Source organism: Leptodactylus fuscus, chromosome 5 (genome assembly GCF_031893055.1).
Source record: "Leptodactylus fuscus isolate aLepFus1 chromosome 5, aLepFus1.hap2, whole genome shotgun sequence".
Taxonomy (NCBI): domain Eukaryota; kingdom Metazoa; phylum Chordata; class Amphibia; order Anura; family Leptodactylidae; genus Leptodactylus; species Leptodactylus fuscus.
Genome location: NC_134269.1, coordinates 130800793 through 130823447, shown reverse-complemented (window position 1 = coordinate 130823447; position 22655 = coordinate 130800793). Strand labels below are relative to the sequence as shown.

Genomic DNA, 22655 nt, shown 5'->3' with positions numbered 1-22655 from the left:
GGGGGTTGTTTTTGTTTGTTTTTTTAAAACACTGTCTTAATGTCCATGGGACCCACTGACACTCAGCCTTTTTCTTTGAAGATAGGGGCGAGCTATACATTTTTCTTTGTGTTATGATGCTGTAATGCAATTCCCAGGTTCAGCACTTCATGCTCAATGGACTCCTTATTATAATTAAAATTGAATGACACATAATGTGAGTTTTCTTCTTAAGATATTGGGGAAATATCTTTTACACTGGGATAAATTGTGCCAGCTATAGCAGAATCTACCAATGGACGTTACCACTGACATCATAAACAATCTAAGTACATAGGCCACTCAGACGTGAGTATCTCTTATGCTCAATGCACTTCCTAAAACTGAATTAAATAGAGAAGTTCTCAAGATTGTAGGAGTTGGCTGAGATATATAGATATATTTGTGGTTTGTCTTCTGCTGCAGTGCTACACGAACCATATTTATTGCTTTTTGCGAATGTTATGAAGAAGGTGACGTAATATGAACGTGATGTCAAGGTGTGTCCGAAGTGAGAAGAGGTCAATTCTACAGAGACCAGACTTGGGCATCCTATCAGCTTGGAAACACCCTCTTTGTTGTTTTTGGAAACTGTTCCTTTCTCTTCTTTGTAGAAGTGTACTTTTCAGTAACAGCCTTCTTGAGATGTACCCACAGAGATTTCAGTCATAATTTAACCTTAAAGGGATTCTATCATTTGGAAAATGCTTTTTTAGGTTAACCTATGCCTGAATAGCCTTTAAAAAAGCTATTCAGGTGCTGCCTCTAGTCCTGCAAATGTATCACCGGTTTCTTGTAAAGATGAATAACTTGTATATGTAAATGAGTCTCACAGACCATCCTGCACATTCCCCAGAGCCCCCAAGCACCCCCCTCCATTGCTTGTGCTCTGTATGCTCCGCTCCTCAGACAACCTGTACTTCCCATGTCTTCTCCATTCTCACTCCGGCTGTTGAAATCTTGGGCATGCGCAGTACCGCTCCGTTCTGAGTGGTTCTGCGCATGTCTTGAGCTCAATTTTGATGTCGTTTGCTATAGAACTGAGAATACTGCTCTAGTATGAAGTTTTTTCAGTCTGTTGTTTTGATCCTATGCGAGATCAGAACAGACTTAAGACAGGTGTGAACTTGCCTTTAATCTGTAAAACTGATAATGGAAGCTTCTTGATGATACAAACTACTTTATTCTAGAACTTGATTTCACTTTGACAGTTTAGTATATGTAAAAGGTAGGCAATGCACTTACACTTTTCCTTACAATTTGCTTTGTAATTTACAGTCATAGGGAGTCTGTCACTGATATCAACCAGCCTCAGTGCCTTGTAGGGACATTTTGTTAAGCACCATCACACCTTTAGTCAAACGGATCCAAATGAGGGTTAACCAAATGGTGCATATTTCTAAAACTGCTTCTCAAGTGCAGTGGAACTTGGGGTTCTGCCATGCCCAAAATGCTCTTGAGTCTTATTTGCATAATTCTTAAACCTGCTTTTTTAAGTAAATGGTGCACCACATTGACTATAAAGGTGTGTTGGTGCTCAGCATAATGTCCCCTACAAGTCTGTACAGTTGAATTGATATGGAGTTCCCTGGTGACATACTCCTTTTAACCCTGCTGTACCTACAGCACCAACTACAATCCAGTCTTTTCCATTCCTACTCTCCTTTTTATCCTTATGCCAGTCATGGTGTACAAATAACACATGATTCCCATCACTATTAAAATAGTGGTGAAGAATGTACTATCAACTTTGGCATGTACACAAGTGACTGAATATGGAATACTGTTAATGTGGCTGGAAATATTCAATCTGTGTACTAGTTGTCCTCCTGAAAAGGTCCTTTATTTCCGCGCTTTAAGGCACCACCAAGAGAGGAACAATATAGTCCTTTCCGCTTGGTGCTCCTCCCAGCTTGATGCTTTCTTGGTGTTATGTTAACTCTTTAAAACACTCAGGCGAACATCATAATTATTTCCTTAACCATTTCAGCCATAAATGCAGATCAGTACCCTAGCCTATTCGATTATCACAAACTGTAAGGCCGTGCCATAATATCATCCACAACGTAAGGTGTGTACAGTTTTTGTAGTAACCTTCTAGGTGTTTGACTCTCAATAGAATTGTTTTCTTCTTATATCATAAAGTATTATTACTGGTTAAGTGTATTCACACCAAGGATATTGTGCATCATTAATATTGATTGAAATGTTCCACTTCATTATTCAGAAGTCTTAATCCAATTTATGAACATTAAGTGTCCATATAACATAACACTACAGATTTTTATTGGTTCATTTGTTTTAAATATCACACAAGGGTGCATTCACACTACGGAACGCCAGCGTGTATCACAGCCGTACACGCCGGCGTTACAACAGGGCTGCCGGACACTTCCAATTCATTTCTATGGGAGCTGGCATGCGAGCGCTCCCCATAGAAATGAATGGGAAGTGTCCGGCAGCCCTTCTGTAACGCCGGCGTGTACGGCTGTGATATTCGCTGGCGTTCCGTAGTGTGAATGCACCCTAAGTGTGTGTTTGTGTAAGTTTTAGTTATAGGGTTTAGGCAGATGTGGAATAAATGCTGCAAATTGAGAATGTTTTCAAAAAGAGAAGGGTTAAGTTTAATAGTTTACTTTTGTACAGTTGTCAATGAACAATAATTCACATCAGCATTTGGTGTCGAAGGACTCTTAACTGCTAGCACTACGCTACATTTATTGTGAGTGTGCGGTACCATGGTCTTTTGCATATCAGTATTTGGTGTGACCAACTTTTGCCTTCAAAAATTGTGTTCAAGTGTACCGAGAAGAACTGATGTTGAAGGAACTCTGCAGGGAGGTTGTTCCAAGCATCTTGGAGAACTAACCCCTGATCTTCTGTGGATGGAGGTTTGCTTAAATCCTTCTGTCTCCTGTAATTCCAAACTGGATGATGTTGAGGCTCTGTGGGGGCCATGTCACTCCATGTCCAGGACTCCTCCAAAGGGTGGTCTTTTTGATAATTTAGGTACGTACGAGAGGCCTGCTTGGTTTGGTTGCACATACGTATACAGTTACCTTTGCTTATACCCAGACATATATTTGAAAGCTCCATAAAATAGCCTAAAAGGTTTTTACATAGGAAACCTTTCTACTGTACTTAGATATTAGTAATGTGCAGCTGATCTTGAAGGTAATTGTAGCTTTTAAGACGTATCCACAATGGTGTCTGTCTGGCATTGTGATATTATGCAGATCATTTCTAAATGATGAGCAAATCAAGTTGTGAAGAAAAAAAAAACATTTGTAGTTTTATCTGAGACACTGAGGTCTGAAAATGGTAGGAACAACTTGTCACTGTCTTCCACTTGTTCTTGTGATGTCATCTGCTCCTTGAAGAATGATTATAGTGAGAAGATCTCTCATATGGCTGCTGTCCACACCACTTTCAGCTGCTGAAATATTAAAGTGGAACAATGTGAATCTGAAGGCCATGGGGATTTTTTGTACAATTGATAGAAATGGAATCACTCTGAAGATTTACGCGCTCTTGTTACTTTAGATATCAGATATGCAGGACACTACCCTACATTCTGTGTTAGATTATTTGGCTGTAAGTGATCAAATCCTACACACAATGGTTTTATTTCTGAAATGCATTTCAGACGTTCATGATTTATGTACCAAAAATAAATGCCATCTGTTAGCGAGACCCTGACTCTCCCTGCGAATGAGGGTTTCCAGTCTTGTTACATTGTGTGGCTGAAACAAATCTGTATGTTGACAGACAATGTGGTAATAGGCACATCAGGGTTTAGTCCTGGGGCGGGTGAGCTTTGTGAGCAGAGCAAATTCCCTGATGTAATTGTCTTACGGGGACAGATATTGCTCACCTGTAGGAAATGTGTAGGTCCGAGCCAAGGTAATCAGAGGCGGCCATACAAGAATAATGATCCTCTCATTCTCTCTATGTAGCTCTGTATCTTCATCCTGCGGTATATTGACTGTTTATAAATGTGCGATACATACAGCCAGACGTTATATGTTATAATAAGGATTTTGCTTTCTCTGTTTTCAAAATAAAAGTATAACTAAACTTTCAGGCCTGGTCCACATCTGTGTTCAGGCCACTCAGTTCCCCTCTCCACATGGAAAATGCAAGCAGCACTTTTCACAGCATTTTTTGTGCGGAAACCACATAGACCCCATTATAGTCTATGGGGTCCGCAGGTTTCCTAAGGTAACCGCTTTTTTTTAATGTGGGTTAGGTTTCTGTTCAGGGATCCATGTAAACGGCATTTTCCACTCTCTTTTCCTTGCTTCTCTATCGAAAATCTGTACCCTGCTTCTTATTGTGGATAGAATGTGTGATTTGTAGAGAAAATGAGGGTGGGGGAGGGTCACTTCAAACAGCTATGACTCAGGCATTATAAAATGTAGGAACTTGCGTTTGGTATCATGCAAAAGAACAGATTCTCTTTTTTTTATTTTTGTTCTAGTTATATAGTATAGTGCAGTTATATGCCACTGCAGCTACTCCAAATCCCGACACTGATTTCAGTGATCATATCTCTGGAAATAATACAGGTAGAACTGTAATATGAACAATGAGAATGTCCTCTTTCGTACAATACCACATTGCTTTGTTTTCATAATGCCTGTTTGAAGGGACCTTCCCCCACCCTCTTCACACCATAAGAAGCAGAGCACAGTTCTCAATAGCAAAGCAAGGGAAGGAATTGTTGGATTTCACATAAAGGAGACAAAATTTGTAACTTACATTACAACATTTCTTAATGACAGAAGTGCTGCCAGAAAATCAAAAGTTTGCTTACACCTTTTAAAGGGAGTCTACCACCTACTCCAAGCATATTCAATGGTCGCCATCCTGTTACAGAGCACATTACACTGATATACACCATACCTTTGCCTCAGCTACATAAGACTTCAACAGTATACAATCTACAAATGTGACCTGCATGGTGGTGACAGTTGAATATGCTTGGGGAGGTGATAGTAACTCTCTATGTACTGAAAATTACCTTAAATGGGAGTCTTATTCATCACTCATGATTTTGCCTTGTCCCTTTTATCTCCAGAGAGAAGATGTATTGCTATCATATTAACATCTTACAATATTCTGATGTATTTTATCTTTCAGCATTCAGAATGATTCCATACCCACTGGAAAAGGGTCACCTTTTTTACCCATACCCTATCTGCACAGAAACCGCTGACAGGGAATTACTTCCTTGTAAGTATTTGTTTTTGAGACTGTTTATTAAGTATTATGGGGCTCTTTGCGCCAATTTTCCCAGGCCTCCATTACTTCCTTTGAGCCCCTCTTTCTGTTTCCTTACTTAGTCTCCAGCATTACAACACCAAGAAGGGAAAAGTTTGAGTTTTGTAAAACTGACATGTTAATGATATGCAAATTATTTAAAAAAAAAAATGGAAAAAGGGGTCTGGGTACTGTACATTATGCCAACCCATCTATGGAGTACAACCGGTGTGCCATTCCCTTGTGAGGGCCTCTCCATGGAATTGCCCATGTGGTTTACAGACCAATCTCCAGTTATTGCAGCAGAGACAAAAATCTGGTCTCCATTCAAAGCCTCCATTGCTGTTTTGTGCACTATGATGGACTTTGAGAGTGGTGATGTAAGATCAATGAGATTCCCGTAGCTGGATGTCTGCCTTGTAGCCCAGTGTTGTGCAAACACTCTGCTGGTTTTTGTCAACACTGTTTGATGTCCTAGGCTTGGGGTGTGATGTCCAATTTCACACCATTTCTTCCAACTGGGACAATCCCCCCCCAATGAGGTTTGCCTCCCCTCAGCTCTTACTGTCATTCCAGTTTGTCCTTGTTCTCCAGGACCAGGACTTACCATGTTGACATCTCAGCCTAGAAGTGTAGCGATCTGCCAGAGTGATAATCCATGTTCTCTCAGTTCAAGGATTCTGTCTGTTTCCAAGAAGTGGCAATAACCAAGTAATGCCCCCTGTTCATCAATGTGCTACACTACTTGAACCTAACTTCGGCATTTCAATTTGAAAACTAGACTAAAAGTAAAGTTTAGCAAACACTTCCCAAATACCACAGATTGGAATTAGCAGCTTGAAAATGTGATCATTTTCAGACCTTAGTGACACCTTCTACTTCATGGGTGTCAACCGTAATGCTGATGTGGCCCTGGGCGAAAATGAGCTTGTCTTCAAAGGACCATTAGTAATTCTGCAAATGTATAAATGTAGCTCTGCCGGTTATGTGTGGTGACATTTATAGCCCGTTTAAGGCAACCATAAGGCTGCTAACATATTGTTAGGACACGATTACCTGTGCGTATTAACTCTCCCCACTCATAGGTAATAGTGTCCTAATTATCCCCCTCCTTAGGTAAGTTCTCTTTCAACTCACATAGATATTTGGTGACCCCCATAGTTAATGGTTCTCCCCACATTAAATTGTATCCTATACAGTCTGGGCCACACAACTCTGGTATACTGAATATTTAGCTCTTCTTCCTACAAAGCACTGATGTGTTGCCTGGCTGTGCACCTCTTCTATTGCTTTCATGGCTACCCTGTCACCTGCAATTGGTAGCACAGAGCAGGAGACAGCATGGCCAGAAGGAAATGAATAGTGCACAGTCCAGCGCCGCATTAGTGCTTTGCAGGAAGCAGAGGGGAGTATTCAATGCCCTACACATGGAGACAATAGTATGGTGGTGGGAGCCTATGAGGACTGTGACTATAGCTATTTATTCTGTGTTTGGCCAAAAAGTTCACAGCGCACTCCAGCTATAAAGTGCTTGTTCTCTAGTCAAGTCTTCTCAAAGGTTAAAAGAAAAAAATAGCATACAATCAAACAGTCCATTTAAAATGTGTCAGTTTACTTTAGCTGACACCTTTTTATGCTGATAGCAGTTTGTGTATCAGTCCGTTTTAAAGTCTCAAACTGAATTCAAACGGACGGATCACATAAGCATTAGAGATGAGCGAACACTGTTCGGATCAGCCGATCCAAACAGCACGCTCCCGTAGAAATGAATGGAAGCACCTGTGACGCCAGCCAGCAAAGTCACAGGTGCTTCCATCTCACCCTCATATATTTTTCCTTTTCATAAATTTACCTGTAGGTCTCTGCAAATTTTATTGCTGTTTTTTTTTTTTTTTTGTTTTTTTTTTACCTCCCCTATATAATTTTTTTTAGTGGAACGTTTGTTTTGCAGATCTACTAAATGCAGAGCCATACATTTAAAGCGTTATTCGCATATCCGTGTTTTCTACCAGTGAGTGTGAGCCAGAACAGACACTACAGAGATGCCGTATCTGTCCTGTGCTATTGACCCACTTCTGGTTTTGGCTACCAGTCTCTGCTGCTAATCACCAATGTTTAAATAAGGTCTTACTCTTAGAAGCCTGCGGTCCTGCTCCATTAGCAAAAATTGGCAAGCTGAACCACAAGAACAGGTTTTTGCACAATCCTATGTGACAAGAAATACTATTATGTCACACTGCAACAAGGGGCACATTGGTGATTGGACCTTTTCTAAAGGGGAAATAAGCAGAAAGAACACACATAGAAATCCCATTCTTGTATAGCGATGTAGATGTGTGCTCTGTCACAATTACACTCTTAGGAACAGAAGCATGTGATCGGCACTTGTTCCAGGACGCATTAAATATTCCTCTTCATTTACAGCATTTCATGAAGTCTCCGTATATCCAAAGAAAGAACTTCCTTTCTTCATACTCTTCACAGCCGGGTTGTGCTCCTTCACAGCCATGTTGGCTCTTCTCACACATCAGTTCCCAGAGCTTATGGGAGTTTTTGCAAAAGCTGTAAGTATCTTCTTCCTGGTGCATTGTCTGTTTAATGTCATAAATTGATTTCTGGTTGAACAGTAAACCCCCTAAATGCTGAATCTGCATAATATGTATGCACAGCAGCATACACTTGGCCCCCCATCTTACATGGCTGATCTGATCTCTTGTCTTACACAGTTCCTGAGCACCTTGTTTGCACCTTTAAACTTTGTCATGGAGAAAGTGGAAAGCATACTCCCTTCCAGTTTGTGGCACCAACTGACACGGATTTGAGACTTCCGCAGCATTTAAAGATGACTACAACAACATGGCTGCCAGCGACAAAGCATGACCTGAAAAAGAACTGTTCATGAATGGACTATCTGTTCTCATATACAAACTGTTTTTTTTTTTTTTTGTTGTAAATGGGGAAAACCATTATGTTCAATTATATTTTGCCTTCAGAAAAAAAAAAAGAAAAAAAAAATCTTTCAAATAAAGTTTTGTGTATGGCAGCAGAATGTTCAGCACCAGCCTCTGCTGTATTTATTTCCAGCTTTTAGGGTATTCTAGTAACCAACTATTCCATTTTGACTCGTATGATGTTTATACAGAACAAGGAGTTAAGACATGTACCAGAACGGGACTAGTTACCCCCTCCCTTGGACTTTGTCATATTATGTAATCCTAAACCACAATGGATTTGATTCAACTTTTTATAATGATACACTTTGTCACAATTTTCTGTGCAACTACCCCTTAGAACACTGACGTGCAGAAGTGGGGTGATGGTGCTCAAATCCCCACTGATCACTGAAACTAAGGCAAAATTGCTGGGTCCCTTCTGGCTATGATTGTTTTTTTTGTTTTTTTTTTCTAGACTTGTACTTGACTTCCACGAAAGAAGTCTGTTATGCTACCTTCACATGACCATGGCAGTTGCTCATCCATAAAAAAATTGATTGTTTTTCAGCAATTCCATATCTAGTTTTGATAGACAAGTGACCTTTATTTTGCATCTAACAGACTATAAATTTTTTTTTTTTTACCCAAAACTCTTAAGGCTGGATTCACATATGCACTGGAGCCTCAACGCAGAAACTGCAGAAAATTGGCAGGGGAAAAACTGCAGACTCAAATAACGACCTCAATGCTTGTGTGAACCTAGTATAATCTCTCAAATTGACTCATCGGGTTAGTGTGTCTGTAAAAACACAAAAAAGATCCATGTTCACACAAATATAGAACATTCATACACATGATTTAAAAACTGCCATGTGAAACACACAAAAAAAGGCCATCACACCCATTTAAAAAAGCGCTGCATTCAATAACTTGTGATTAATAAGATTACTTTTGTAGAGGTTTCTGCTGATCAGCTCCTTGGCTGTCCTACCATTAAATGTCATGTTCATTGTACAAGTCAGGAGAGTTAATAATTTCTATCATTTTGCACTCTGTTTAGAAAAAAAAAAAAAAAAGTTGGCCAGCGGAAATAGCTTCTCTCGAAAAGATGATCAGTATGCGGAGACCTAGCAGCTCAGTACTTAGCACTGGTCCTGGGGGAATCTAACCAGGACAATATCTGCAAGGAGTTTGTATGTTCTCTCCATGTTTGTATGTTTTCCTCTCAAACTCCAAAAATACGGATAGGTAAACTGACTTCCCCCGGGCAACTGACCTTAGCGACTATTGAGGATGAGCACCTCTATGGCAGCCACTAACTTCCTAGTCCAAAACTCTCCCTACACCTTGAGTCCTTGTGTGTGAGAAAAGAGTATTAAAAATGTCATCTAGTTGTGAGATCGGGGCGACTAGCGGAACGTTGGTGGACACGCATGCTCAGTCAGGTGGATGTGTACATTGCAGTATCCTTTACCCACCAGATGGCACCATCCTAGCTACGGTAAGTAAATAACTGTTCACTAATTGCCTTTTGTATACTTTAAAAAAAAAAACATACTGCTAGAAATGAATAAAATTTTCTCTTCATGTAAGAGGAAGTTTTAATATTCCCTCTTTTCTACATTGATTCTTGAGTGGCAGCAACAAAGTATTTTCCTACATGGATTTCACCCATTTCCCATTCAGCCAATGCCTATACCAGAAAATGCAGTACACTTGCCAGATATGCTGACACACAGGTCTCTGACTGCAAGCAGAGATGTTGAAAAGAGACTGAATGGAATAAAAATCAAAAACTGTTAAAAATGCGAGTTAAACAACTTCCTATTAGAGAAAATCTAAATAAAAACTGAAACATACAGAGGAGAAATGAAGTCGCCACTTTCACTACTTTAGATCTTTATTTCTGTACTATTACACACTTCAGAGATGACATTTGTTTCATGTGTTTAAGGAAGTTACAGACCTTGCAGAGAACATAGCAAGTGACTCCTGCCCTAGTGAGATCTTTATGTCCGATGGTGCATGTACATTCCTGTTTACTGCATACAAAGCGGACACTTGTAGAATAAATATGAGACTATAATGCATATTGTGACAATGTAAAGTTACACCATATACTGTGCTTTTGCCAATACACAAAACGGGTAAAACCAGACTGGCTATAAATGATACATCTGAAACATCTTCACAGCACCACAATACTTCATGTACAACATAACTTATTATAATTTAATAGAGCACAGAACATCCTTTTCAACCACACGTCATGAGGATTAGTTTTCTGTTTCACGTCGTCATTTTCTTATGTTTTCTCGTTCCACCCAGCATCTTTGGCTGCCTTACATGTGTGCACATCCACAGTTTCTAGACAGTCTTTGCACCGCACTGCGCAACACCAATGAAACTTGCATTCACACTTTACCATTTTGGTAATGCGGGCAGTGTCATATCCTCTTCCACAACACATAACCTCGCAGCTGTCCATGCCACGTGATGACTGGTTACACACTCTGCCAGCGGTCCCAAATGAACCTAATTCATGAAAAGAAATAGATGTGTTAGAGCCGCCAGTGAGCATGTGCAGAAGTGGCTGCAACAACTAGAACCTCACTTAGGGTTTCTTTAACTGAGATCCCCCAAAGCATGAAGTAACAGTAGGGCTAAACTCAAGCGCAATACAAGTTTGCTACTGTAGAGGGTTAACACTATTTGGTGCCCTCTAATCTCTACCTAGAAGCAATGCTCACGCACGTCTTGCTACATTTTCTTAGGTTCCATCTGTGGTACCATACATTGGTAGAATATAAACTGCATTATAGATACCTCCAATACATGTCCTGACATGACTGACCATTATGCTACACTATATACTTACAATAGCAGGACACTAAGATTCTAGCATTCTGGGAAGCTTTGACATGTAGAACAATACAGAAATCTACTATAGCTATAATTGATTGCACATTTCATAGTGAGCCTTCGTGAACATTGTAACATTTGCCTGAGATGCTGATACTTGATACCTTGGCTCTTTGTAGATATCAACCAGGTATCATTCATCCATCATCAGTAAATCTAGAACATGTGCTTCTCTCACTTCTTATTATGGCCAACACAATGTTAATCTCATTCCTACTTTGAAGGCGATAAAAGGACATACATTCACTTGTCAGATTTACATAGTATTTTAAAAGAGAACATATAAAACTGATTAACCACTTCATCTGTTACGTAACATAAGGAACTTATTACCTTAAAATCCAAGGCCAGACTAGCAAGGACGTCAGAAAAGACTCCGCTCAGAGCTGATGTTTACCGTGTTCTCCCATAAATTACCATACTCTGAAGTCCTACATTTTATCTTATCCATAAATTTAATATATATCCAATTTATTTTATTCTAGTCAGGGCTGTCTTACAGCAAGGACAAAATCAGCTATTGGCTTAAAGGGGTATTTCAGGTAAAAGTACTTTACAAAATATCACTCTCAACCATTAAAACTAACCATCCAAATTGTATATGTCACTAGAAAAACAAACATATAATCCCCCTCTCTCTACCATTGCTGGTTATGGGATTGATGCTACATAGCTATGCATGTGCAGAATATGAATAATTTCTATTAAGAAAAGCAAAGAACAAGGTGCAGCTGGAAATGTAGTTTTCACGAGTGAAGCAGCCAAAAGCTTCATAGACCCCCCCACCCCCACTAGAAAGTGGACAGCATTGCCGCTATGCACCGCAGTGCCAGAGATACCCTTCCACTGTCAGAAGTGCAGGCCTTACAGTTCAGCATCAGTGCTGGATTGTGAGGAATACCCCCTGACAGGACTCCTCCATAGCTTTATACTGTTAGAAGGGGCATTCCTCACAACCTAGCAAAGACGCTGAGCTGTAAAGCCCGCCCTTCTGACAGTGGAGTGGTATCCATGGTGTAAGTAAAATATTGATTGTGACGTACCCTATATTTTTGTTACTACGGCTAAAGCTGAGCCTCTCCATAGTTCCGAATTGTAAACTGATCTTGTGTAGCCTAATCCTGCAGCCATACTCCTTTCTTGTCCCTTTCTTCTTGCTAAAAATCAATTTGGTGGCAGCGTTTGAAGCAGAACTGCAAAAACTTGACTACACAGTTTGTTTGAAGTCTGTTACCATGGAGACACTCGAGTAAGCATTAGAGTTGTAGGCAAGAAATAGGAGGATATTCATATTTAAGACTACTTACATATCAAGAAGATGAAGTCATTATCTTACATGGGTCAGAATTATTGGTTACATTTGAAAATGTATTGTGGGATTAAAATTTGTAATAAAATCGATAAAGGATCACAAGGAGTGTTTGCAAAACTGTCCAGCGTAAGAGCTGTACTGTGTAATAAAGTTAGTAGCCATGACAGGACCAGGGCGCCATATAACAATAGCATGCAGATAGCTGAGCAACACAGCCAGCAGGTAAGAGGTGTATAGGGTCATCTACATAAGGACATCTATTGTGCGGGTCTCTGGGCAGCACGTAGAATAACACCTACTGTATACTTCTATACCTATATTATGTACCAAGCTCAGCGATGGGTAATGAAGCCCTTTAATAGAATTGGATTCACTTTAAGAAATCTGTTACAAATATTATTAATACAAAATATGTGGTAAGGGATTAATAATAAAACTATGGATTTATCTACGTTACTAGGACTCACAGGCTGACCATCTTCTACATTACTAGGACTCTCAGGCTGACCATCTTCTACATTACTAGGACTCCCAGGCTGACCATCTTCTACCTTACTTGGACTCTCAGGCTGACCATCTTCTACATTACTAGGACTCCCAGGCTGACCATCTTCTACATTACTAGGACTCTCAGGCTGACCATCTTCTACCTTACTTGGACTCTCAGGCTGACCATCTTCTACATTACTAGGACTCCCAGGCTGACCATCTTCTACATTACTAGGACTCTCAGGCTGACCATCTTCTACATTACTAGGACTCTCAGGCTGACCATCTTCTACATTACTAGGACTCCCAGGCTGACCATCTTCTACATTACTAGGACTCACAGGCTGACCATCTTCTACATTACTAGGACTCACAGGCTGACCATCTTCTACATTACTAGGACTCTCAGGCTGACCATCTTCTACATTACTAGGACTCCTAGGCTGACCATCTTCTACATTACTAGGACTCCCAGGCTGACCATCTTCTACATTACTTGGAATTTCAGGCTGACCATCTTCTACATTACTAGGACTCTCAGGCTGACCATCTTCTACCTTACTTGGACTCTCAGGCTGACCATCTTCTACATTACTAGGACTCACAGGCTGACCATCTTCTACATTACTAGGACTCTCAGGCTGACCATCTTCTACATTACTAGGACTCACAGGCTGACCATCTTCTACATTACTAGGACTCTCAGGCTGACCATCTTCTACATTACTAGGACTCCCAGGCTGACCATCTTCTACATTACTAGGACTCCCAGGCTGACCATCTTCTACATTACTAGGACTCCCAGGCTGACCATCTTCTACATTACTAGGACTCCCAGGCTGACCATCTTCTACATTACTAGGACTCTCAGGCTGAGCATCTTCTACATTACTAGGACTCCCAGGCTGACCATCTTCTACATTACTTGGAATTTCAGGCTGACCATCTTCTACATTACTAGGACTCCCAGGCTGACCATCTTCTACATTACTTGGAATTTCAGGCTGACCATCTTCTACATTACTAGGACTCCCAGACTGACCATCTTCTACATTACTTGGAATTTCAGGCTGACCATCTTCTACATTACTAGGACTCTCAGGCTGACCATCTTCTACATTACTAGGACTCTCAGGCTGACCATCTTCTACATTACTAGGACTCCCAGGCTGACCATCTTCTACATTACTAGGACTCTCAGGCTGAGCATCTTCTACATTACTAGGACTCCCAGGCTGACCATCTTCTACATTACTTGGAATTTCAGGCTGACCATCTTCTACATTACTAGGACTCTCAGGCTGACCATCTTCTACATTACTTGGAATTTCAGGCTGACCATCTTCTACATTACTAGGACTCCCAGGCTGACCATCTTCTACATTACTTGGAATTTCAGGCTGACCATCTTCTACATTACTAGGACTCTCAGGCTGACCATCTTCTACATTACTAGGACTCTCAGGCTGACCATCTTCTACATTACTAGGACTCCCAGGCTGACCATCTTCTAAATTACTAGGACTCTCAGGCTGAGCATCTTCTACATTACTAGGACTCCCAGGCTGACCATCTTCTACATTACTTGGAATTTCAGGCTGAGCATCTTCTACATTACTAGGACTCCCAGGCTGACCATCTTCTACATTACTTGGAATTTCAGGCTGACCATCTTCTACATTACTAGGACTCCCAGGCTGACCATCTTCTACATTACTTGGAATTTCAGGCTGACCATCTTCTACATTACTAGGACTCTCAGGCTGACCATCTTCTACATTACTAGGACTCTCAGGCAGACCATCTTCTACATTACTAGGACTCTCAGGCTGACCATCTTCTACATTACTTGGACTCCCAGGCTGACCATCTTCTACATTACTAGGACTCCCAGGCTGACCATCTTCTACATTACTTGGACTCCCAGGCTGACCATCTTCTACATTACTTGGACTTTCAGGCTGACCATCTTCTACATTACTTGGACTCTCAGGCTGACCATCTTCTACATTACTAGGACTCTCAGGCTGATCATCTTCTACATTACTTGGACTCCCAGGCTGACCATCTTCTACATTACTAGGACTCCCAGGCTGACCATCTTCTACATTACTAGGACTCCCAGGCTGACCATCTTCTACATTACTAGGACTCAAAGGCTGAGCATCTTCTACATTACTAGGACTCCCAGGCTGAGCATCTTCTACATTACTAGGACTCTCAGGCTGACCATCTTCTACATTACTAGGACTCTCAGGCTGACCATCTTCAACCTTACTTGGACTCTCAGGCTGACCATCTTCTACATTACTAGGACTCACAGGATTAACATTTTCTACATTACTAGGACTCACAGGCTGACCATCTTCTACATTACTAGGACTCACAGGATGAACATTTTCTACATTACTAGGACTCTCAGGCTGACCATCTTCTACATTTACTAGGACTCTCAGGCTGACCATCTTCTACATTTACTAGGACTCTCAGGCTGACCATCTTCTACATTTACTAGGACTCTCAGGCTGACCATCTTCTACATTACTAGGACTCTCAGGCTGACCATCTTCTACATTTACTAGGACTCTCAGGCTGACCATCTTCTACATTACTAGGACTCTCAGGCTGACCATCTTCTACATTACTAGGACTCACAGGCTGACCATCACTTTTACAACTTCACTTGATCCAATTTATTACAAAGGTATTAATACAAGTTAACATTGGCCCCATGGCCTCCATTTAATAATAAAAAAAAAGCCATTATGGATCTTTACCAAACAGATACCAATGGTCCCCAAAAGGTACCACCAATGGGATCCACTGGAATATTGGCCTGCAGTTCAGAATAGCACAAAATGTGTTGCAGACTGTGACATTATATATTATATTTTAGTACATATTTTGAAATGTCCAAAGTTACTGGAGAATTGCTGTGTCATATTGTAAAACAATATATAACTATAATATACAGTATTAGTATGCAGCCCCACTGTGATGGTGGTGACCAGGTATCATACTATTTGTAGTGCCACATAGCAGTAGACAGAATTACTCTGTTTGCAGTGGAGTTGCATTGACACGGCTTTGGGGCATTACTTTTTGAAGAATCCTCTGGTATCACAATTATTATATTATTCTCTTTAGAAACCATAAACATATTGAAAAATACTGACTGATATTTTACTGGTACCCCTAGACACTACTTCTACACTATACCCCTAAAGTGAGATGGAGCACTTGGCACATGGCACTGCCTGTTGCATCATTTATACTGCACAAGTAAATAATTTAATACACATATAGCTTTTAATATGCATTTTATAACCTTGGCATAATACTGTAACTGCCAGTCAAAATTATTGCAGGCTATACTTCATATGTATAGGAGTCTACCAGTACATATGTCGTCCCCTGAAGCTTCTGTCGCCTGCATTCATAGCCCTGATGATGAATCAGGGTTGGGATTAGCACTTGTATAGCACCTACAGACAACACCGTGCATTTGTGAAGGATATCCTTGCAGATGTCGACTAGCCAGTAATAATTGTTGACACTTTTATGTTGTGTGTTATTCAGTGCTCGATACAAAACTGGTATGGCTGCCCTCCCTCCTACCTTCCTCTGGGGAAGGACGTTCCGTGGCGAAGCAATCTGCTAGACATCAATTACTATAAACAGACTTGGTCATAAAATGACTCATCGTTCTAAAAAGGTAAAATGATGGAAGATTTCATCTTAAACTCTGCGAGCAATTGAAGGATATGAAAATGTTGGCAAGACTGAGCATTGGGGATGAGGTCTGTGTCCGTAAAACGTTCTTCATTCACATCATTACATTTGCTTTAAATTCAACACCTGATGAATATTGCAAAATGATTTATATTGGAAAAATTGCACAAGTGTTAAGAGCTTTCAATTTGAAAAATATTACAGCAGTTTATGAAAGGTGTTTCGAGAGGTGACATTTTAGATCTATCTGGGGATTCGGCTGAGTTAATAAACTACGTGCCATTAAAATAAGGAACACTGTAAAGTTTTTAACATGTGAGAAAAAGTGAAAGATTTTCAAGCTTTGGAACCAGGAATCAGTATTACCTGAGTCTAAAGGTATTTGCCAACTTATTGAGAAGCCAGGACTGCAGGTCTACCCAGGGAACACGCCAGTGGGCAGACCTACTATGTGCACCTATTCACCATATACAGTGGGCAAAACCAGATATGGAAGTGCCACATGCTACCTGTCTTACTTATTACATGTGCTATACATTTCTTACTACTGCTGGGTCCCCATATGCTGCAGAGTGTGCATATCATTCTGTCGAGTAGTACTATTATATGTGCCTGCTATCTGGTTGTTTTACACATGGGCAACAATATGGAGAATATGGCTGCTACTTTTCAAGGAAATTCTATGTTAAAGCATCACTGCCAAATGGGAAGATATTTTAGTTATTATCCTGCATGGAAACCTCAGTAGCTTAATGAGAAAATTAATGATAATATTAATAAGAAAAAATGTAATTGAATATGTAATACAAGATTAGAACCAGAAGTACCATCAGTACAATGCAGTGCTTGCCTTGTGGCTTATCCTCATACTTCATATTACATGTGTAATGCTTTGTGTTTCTAGCAGTCAGATATGTTACTGCAGCATCTTCTATTCCTTCCTTTACTGCTGCTTTTCCCTAATTCACTTGAATAGGAAAAACACCAATGTATTTGAAGTCTGCTAGTCTTTAGAATTGGCTGCCCTGACCTGAATGAAACCACAATATTGCACCTCTTCATGGCTTTGGCACATCTGCGATTAGCTATGCTCCTTAAAGTGGTTGTGCGGTTATAGACTCTTATCCCTAGCCACAGGATAGGGGATAAGTATCCGGTCACTGGAGGCCCGAACTTCAGGTCCCCCAGTTTTCAGAAGAACTGGGACCTGAAAGACCCCCTAAAGCCTGCTTGTGAATGGAGCACCAGCGCACTTGCATGGATATCACGCTATTCACTGCCATGGGCTGCCAGGACTGTAATCTCCAGCAGTGCCGCAACCCTGTGGAAGTGAATGGAGTGGCAGTCACACAAGTGCACTGGTGCTCCATTCACAAGGAGGCTTTATAAGGGACTTTCAGTTCCCCGTCCTCCTGATCAGTGGGGGGGACACAGTGATTGGACCCCCAGCAATGAGCGCACTTATTACATGTCCTGTGGATAGCGACTAAGTGTCCAAGTTTTTATATGAACTCTTTCCACAGAATAGGGGATAACACGCTGTTTGGTGGGGTTCAACAGCTCTTTGGAAGCAACACAAAGAATGAATGCAGCAGCGGTGTGCATAAGCCCATCACTCTATTCAGTCAGGGTAATGGGCCAACCATTCTTGTAAATGGTGGGGTAGCAGTGGTACACCTTCAGCATGTTATCTCCCATTCTGTAGATAGGGGATATCATTAAAAACTTGGGCCAACCACTTCAATAATTCCAAATTAATTGTACACATTATGTCTATTCATTTGTAAATCTTGGAATCTCAATGTTTTGCCTGCACTAGTTTCACTAGACTGTGCAAACACATTTGCCTAAATAATAGTCTCAAATAGTGTCTAAATACATGCCACACCATGTGTAAACATCTTTTCCAAACAATTAAATGTGCAAATAATAATGCAATATAGTGAGCAAATAACTGTGTCAAACAATATCAACATACAGTGTGTATAAAGTGACAGTGTTTAAATATACTGTATACTGTGCTCCTCACAGAACCAGAACAGTGAAGAACAGTAAGAACATACACCAATAGATCAGGGAAATGACAGACACAAATGGATCCCATGGGACCTATTTGACTATAATGGGGTCCGTCAGGTATGGGTCTGATGATGAAAAGTCGAACATGCAGGACTTTGCAAGTGCTGATTCATCAAAAATCGCCAGATGAAAGTCAGTGCAGATGTAAACGGACACAAACTATATTCACACCTGTGCCCAGTTTCCATTTGGGAATTCCGCTCCCCTATCCCGGCAGACCCCATTATAGTTTATAACAGGCGTCAGCAACCTTTTTAGCCTGGGGTGCCGATTTCGGAAAAAAAAAAAATCACAGATGAAGTACTCTTTGTGCCATGTAATAATTGTAAGGGTGTGACCCTCCTACAACGGTGATTGCCAATAGGGGGCCTAGACACTCTAGAAGGATGAGCCCATGTCCTCTGTTATCTGCGTTTTTAGGATGTTTTTTTTTTTCTTTTGTTAAAAATTATTTGGTAGAGGGTGTCCCAAGGAATTTTTTTTCCAGGGGGACCCCCTGAGTCTGAAAAGGTTGGGAAACACTGCTCTACATGAGTGTCATATTAATCGAACTCATAACTGCAACCAGTTAGTTGATTGAGTTAGCAATATGATTCATATTGGGATTGGACATGGGCCTAAGTGTTATCTGTAGTAAACCTGCTTTGTGGGACAGAGAATGCCCATCACACAGCGTAGTCTTTTTGTTGAAAAAAATCCAACCAAATTTTTACTTATCGAAGTGAATGAATGAAGGCTGTTATCTCTCTATGTAAACACACAGATAACACCTTCTCTAGTCCTTCTCTACAATCTTGTACACATTATCTGATCTGCATAAAGTATTGTGATACTTTTCAGACCTATTCAGCGAGGGGGGGGGGAATACAGGAAGTGAGAAGAAGACACCCTGGGCCGACTGCTGAAACAAGAAATACAAAGGGCAATGGTGCCGCACACTCCAAAAATTATATGTAGCGTGGTGCTAGCAGTACTGGATCCTTCGACCCACCAGCAAATAATCATTATTTCATGATTATTGACTGCTGAAACAAGGGCATGGGAAATCCCTTTAAACATTGTGCCTCATTTTCCCACCATCTCCCAGTGCATCCTCTCATCCAACTGCATTTACATGGTTGATTATAGAGAAATTGCCACCTGAAGAGAGAGTTCTGTGCCAGGTAGATTTGCCTTGGGTGCCAACTTCAGCATCAGTGCTGGGGGTTACTGACCTCTCGTTTATAGGTTCCTGGGTTAACCACTTTTTAAGCAGATTGGGTTTCTGTTTTTCAGGTGCCCAAGTGGACCCAAGGAATGGAAACCCGAATGCAGAAGTGAAACTAGTGTAACAGTAAATTATTGACTATAAGACATGCATAAGGACAAACATTTTCTGTATGCAAATAATTACCAAACAGTGCACAATTAACTGTGGTAAAAAAAGTTGAAGTCTAAATAAAAGTGACAAATAGTGCCAATATTGCATGCAAATGCCAAAAATAAATACTGTGTAAAAATACTTGCACTAGAGACCCAAGCTTACTCATCCACACTCCTACCAGACCCCAAAGGTCTTTGGTGACTTTTTCACACAATGGTGCTGGGAGTTTCCTTTCTTGTTCGGACTATAATGTGACTCACCTATTCAGTCATTCAGCAAGACACCCTGTGCCAGCTGTTCATTTCTCAAGACATATAAGAGCAGATTCTCACGCCACTTTTCAAGGCAACCATATGTCGACGTGCACATATAACATCTGTAATAGCCGTGAGCATGAGACCTTATTACCTGCCAAGGGAACTATCACGTTATCGTGCTAGCTGCATATGTCCCCCCCCTCCCCCTCTGCTAAAGCTGACGCTGCCTGTGAGGTGCTGCATGCTGTTGTGAGCGATCTGCAATCACCTCACCCCAATGCCCTCCTTCTGGTGTCAGGAGACTTCAACCATGTCTCCCCAGCATCCACTCTACCAGGTTTCACACAGTATGTAACCTGCCACACAAGAGACAAAAAAACACTGGACTTGCTCTTTACCAATGTAAGGGACGCATATAACTCATCTGCCCTACCACCCCTAGGCAGATCGGATCACAACCTGGTACATCTGCGACCCACTTACACTCCACTGGTGCGCAGAAAACTGGCGGTTACCCGTACAGTGAAAATTTGGTCAGAGGAAAGTGTCGAGACTCTGAGGGACTGTTTTAATATAACATTATGGGAAGTGTTTCAAGACTCATTTCCAGGTGACATTGGGGTCTCACACACTGAATAACGGACTACATTAATTTCTGTGTGGACAGCACGGTACCAACTAGAAAGGTGAGATGTTTCTCAAAGAGAAAAAGAGAGTCTTTAGGTCTAGGGACAAAAATGGCCTGGGGAAGGTGCAAAAACAGCTGAGACAACTGATCAGAGAAGGGAAAGCCATCTACAGGCGGAAGATGGAACGACAGATGGGGGAAGGTAGAATCTCGAAAGTGTGGGACAGTCTGAAGGCTATATCTGGACATAAACAAAAGGCTGGTCCTCAGATAGGTGACAGGAAGTGGCTTAATGAGCTTAATCTATTCTTCAATAGATTTGACTCCAAACTAACTGTTCCTTCACCAGCATGTCAGTCAACCCCCCTCCCCTCACACACCAAGACCCAACCCCCACCAATCTGCAGTCAACTGCAATCTGATCCTCAAGTGTGTAGGGAAATCAAGAGGATTAAAGCAGACAAGACCGGAGGACCTGATGGTTTAAGCGCAAGGGTTCTTAAAATGTGACCAGCTGTGTGGTGTTATTACGCACATGTACAATATGAGTCTAAAGCTGGGAGTGGTACCTCAACTGTGGAAAATATTTTGTGTGGTACCAGTCTCAAAGAAACCCAACCCGATGGGCTACAATGACTACCAACCTGTGGCACTGACATCCCCCCTGATGAAGGTCCTAGAGAGACTGGTTCTGACACACCTACGCCTCCTAGTGAGCTCCACTCTGGACCCCCTCCAGTTTGCCTATCGGCCGGGCATAGGGGTAGATGACGCCATCATCCACCTTCTTCACAGAGCTTGTGCTAGCAGTAACAGGCTATTACTACTAGCACAGGCTTCGGGCCCATATGGTTTTGGGCCAACTTGGTAATATCCCAGACCACTTGACATCTAGGACATTACCATATAGGCCCGAGGGAAGCACGCTAGGATTAACATCGGATCCCGGAGAGGTAAGTAATAGAGATGAGTGAGTACTATTTGAAATGGCCGTTTCAAATAGCACGCACCCATAGCAATGAATGGAAGCGGCCGGCACGCAGACTTTGCCAGGGGCCACTTAACCCCCTGTGTGCCGGCTGCGTCCATTCATTCCTATGGGTGCGTGCTATTCGAAACGGGAGTTTCGGATAGTATTCGCTCATCTCTAGTAAGTAATATTGTTTATTATGTTCCCTCACCTCCCCTGGGGCTCCGATTATTATACTCAGGGGTCTGAAAAGACCCCCGAGTTTAATAATAGCGGTAGTGGGATCGCGGCCTGGGCCTATTCACTACCGCCTGCCGCAGCCTATAATACAAGGGCAAGCGGGGGCGGTAGTGAATAGATCCGGGGAGGTTGGTAAATAGGCCGCTACCTGGAGTATTATAAAACAACAACAACAAAAAAAAGTTATTTTACTCACCGACCTGAGCGCTACTGTTCCTGCCGCTTCCTCTTCACCCGACAAAGTAAGACGTCTGCGTCTCAGCATAGGCAGCGTGATGATGCCACCTGCGCTGAGACTCAGACATCTGAACCAACGCGGGAGAGCTGTTTAGCAAAAAAAAAAGTAAAAAAAACCCAAAAAAAACGCTCATTCTGCCGCCCCCCTTCGGAGGGCCGCCCGAGGCGGTCACCTCACCTCGCCTCATTAGAGGTGCGGCGCTGCTTCCACCA

General features: G+C 41.5%; 2 protein-coding genes across 5 annotated transcripts in view; one reads left to right on the top strand and one right to left on the bottom strand.

Annotated features, from left to right (window-relative positions):
- Positions 1 to 8329, top strand: part of ST7 (suppression of tumorigenicity 7) — a 90618-nt gene extending 82289 nt beyond the window's left edge. For all 4 annotated transcript variants that reach the window (XM_075274265.1, XM_075274264.1, XM_075274268.1 and 1 more), the window contains exons 13-15: positions 5161 to 5253; positions 7705 to 7844; positions 8007 to 8329. In XM_075274265.1, coding sequence (XP_075130366.1) covers positions 5161 to 5253; positions 7705 to 7844; positions 8007 to 8102 — 329 coding nt within the window. In that variant the 3' untranslated portion in view covers positions 8103 to 8329. The remainder of the gene's footprint in view (positions 1 to 5160; positions 5254 to 7704; positions 7845 to 8006) is intronic.
- A 2134-nt stretch (positions 8330 to 10463) lies between these two features.
- The window catches only part of WNT2 (Wnt family member 2), a 53488-nt gene continuing 41296 nt past the window's right edge, over positions 10464 to 22655 (bottom strand). The window contains exon 5 of the mRNA XM_075274279.1: positions 10464 to 10748. Coding sequence (XP_075130380.1) covers positions 10519 to 10748 — 230 coding nt within the window. The 3' untranslated portion in view covers positions 10464 to 10518. The remainder of the gene's footprint in view (positions 10749 to 22655) is intronic.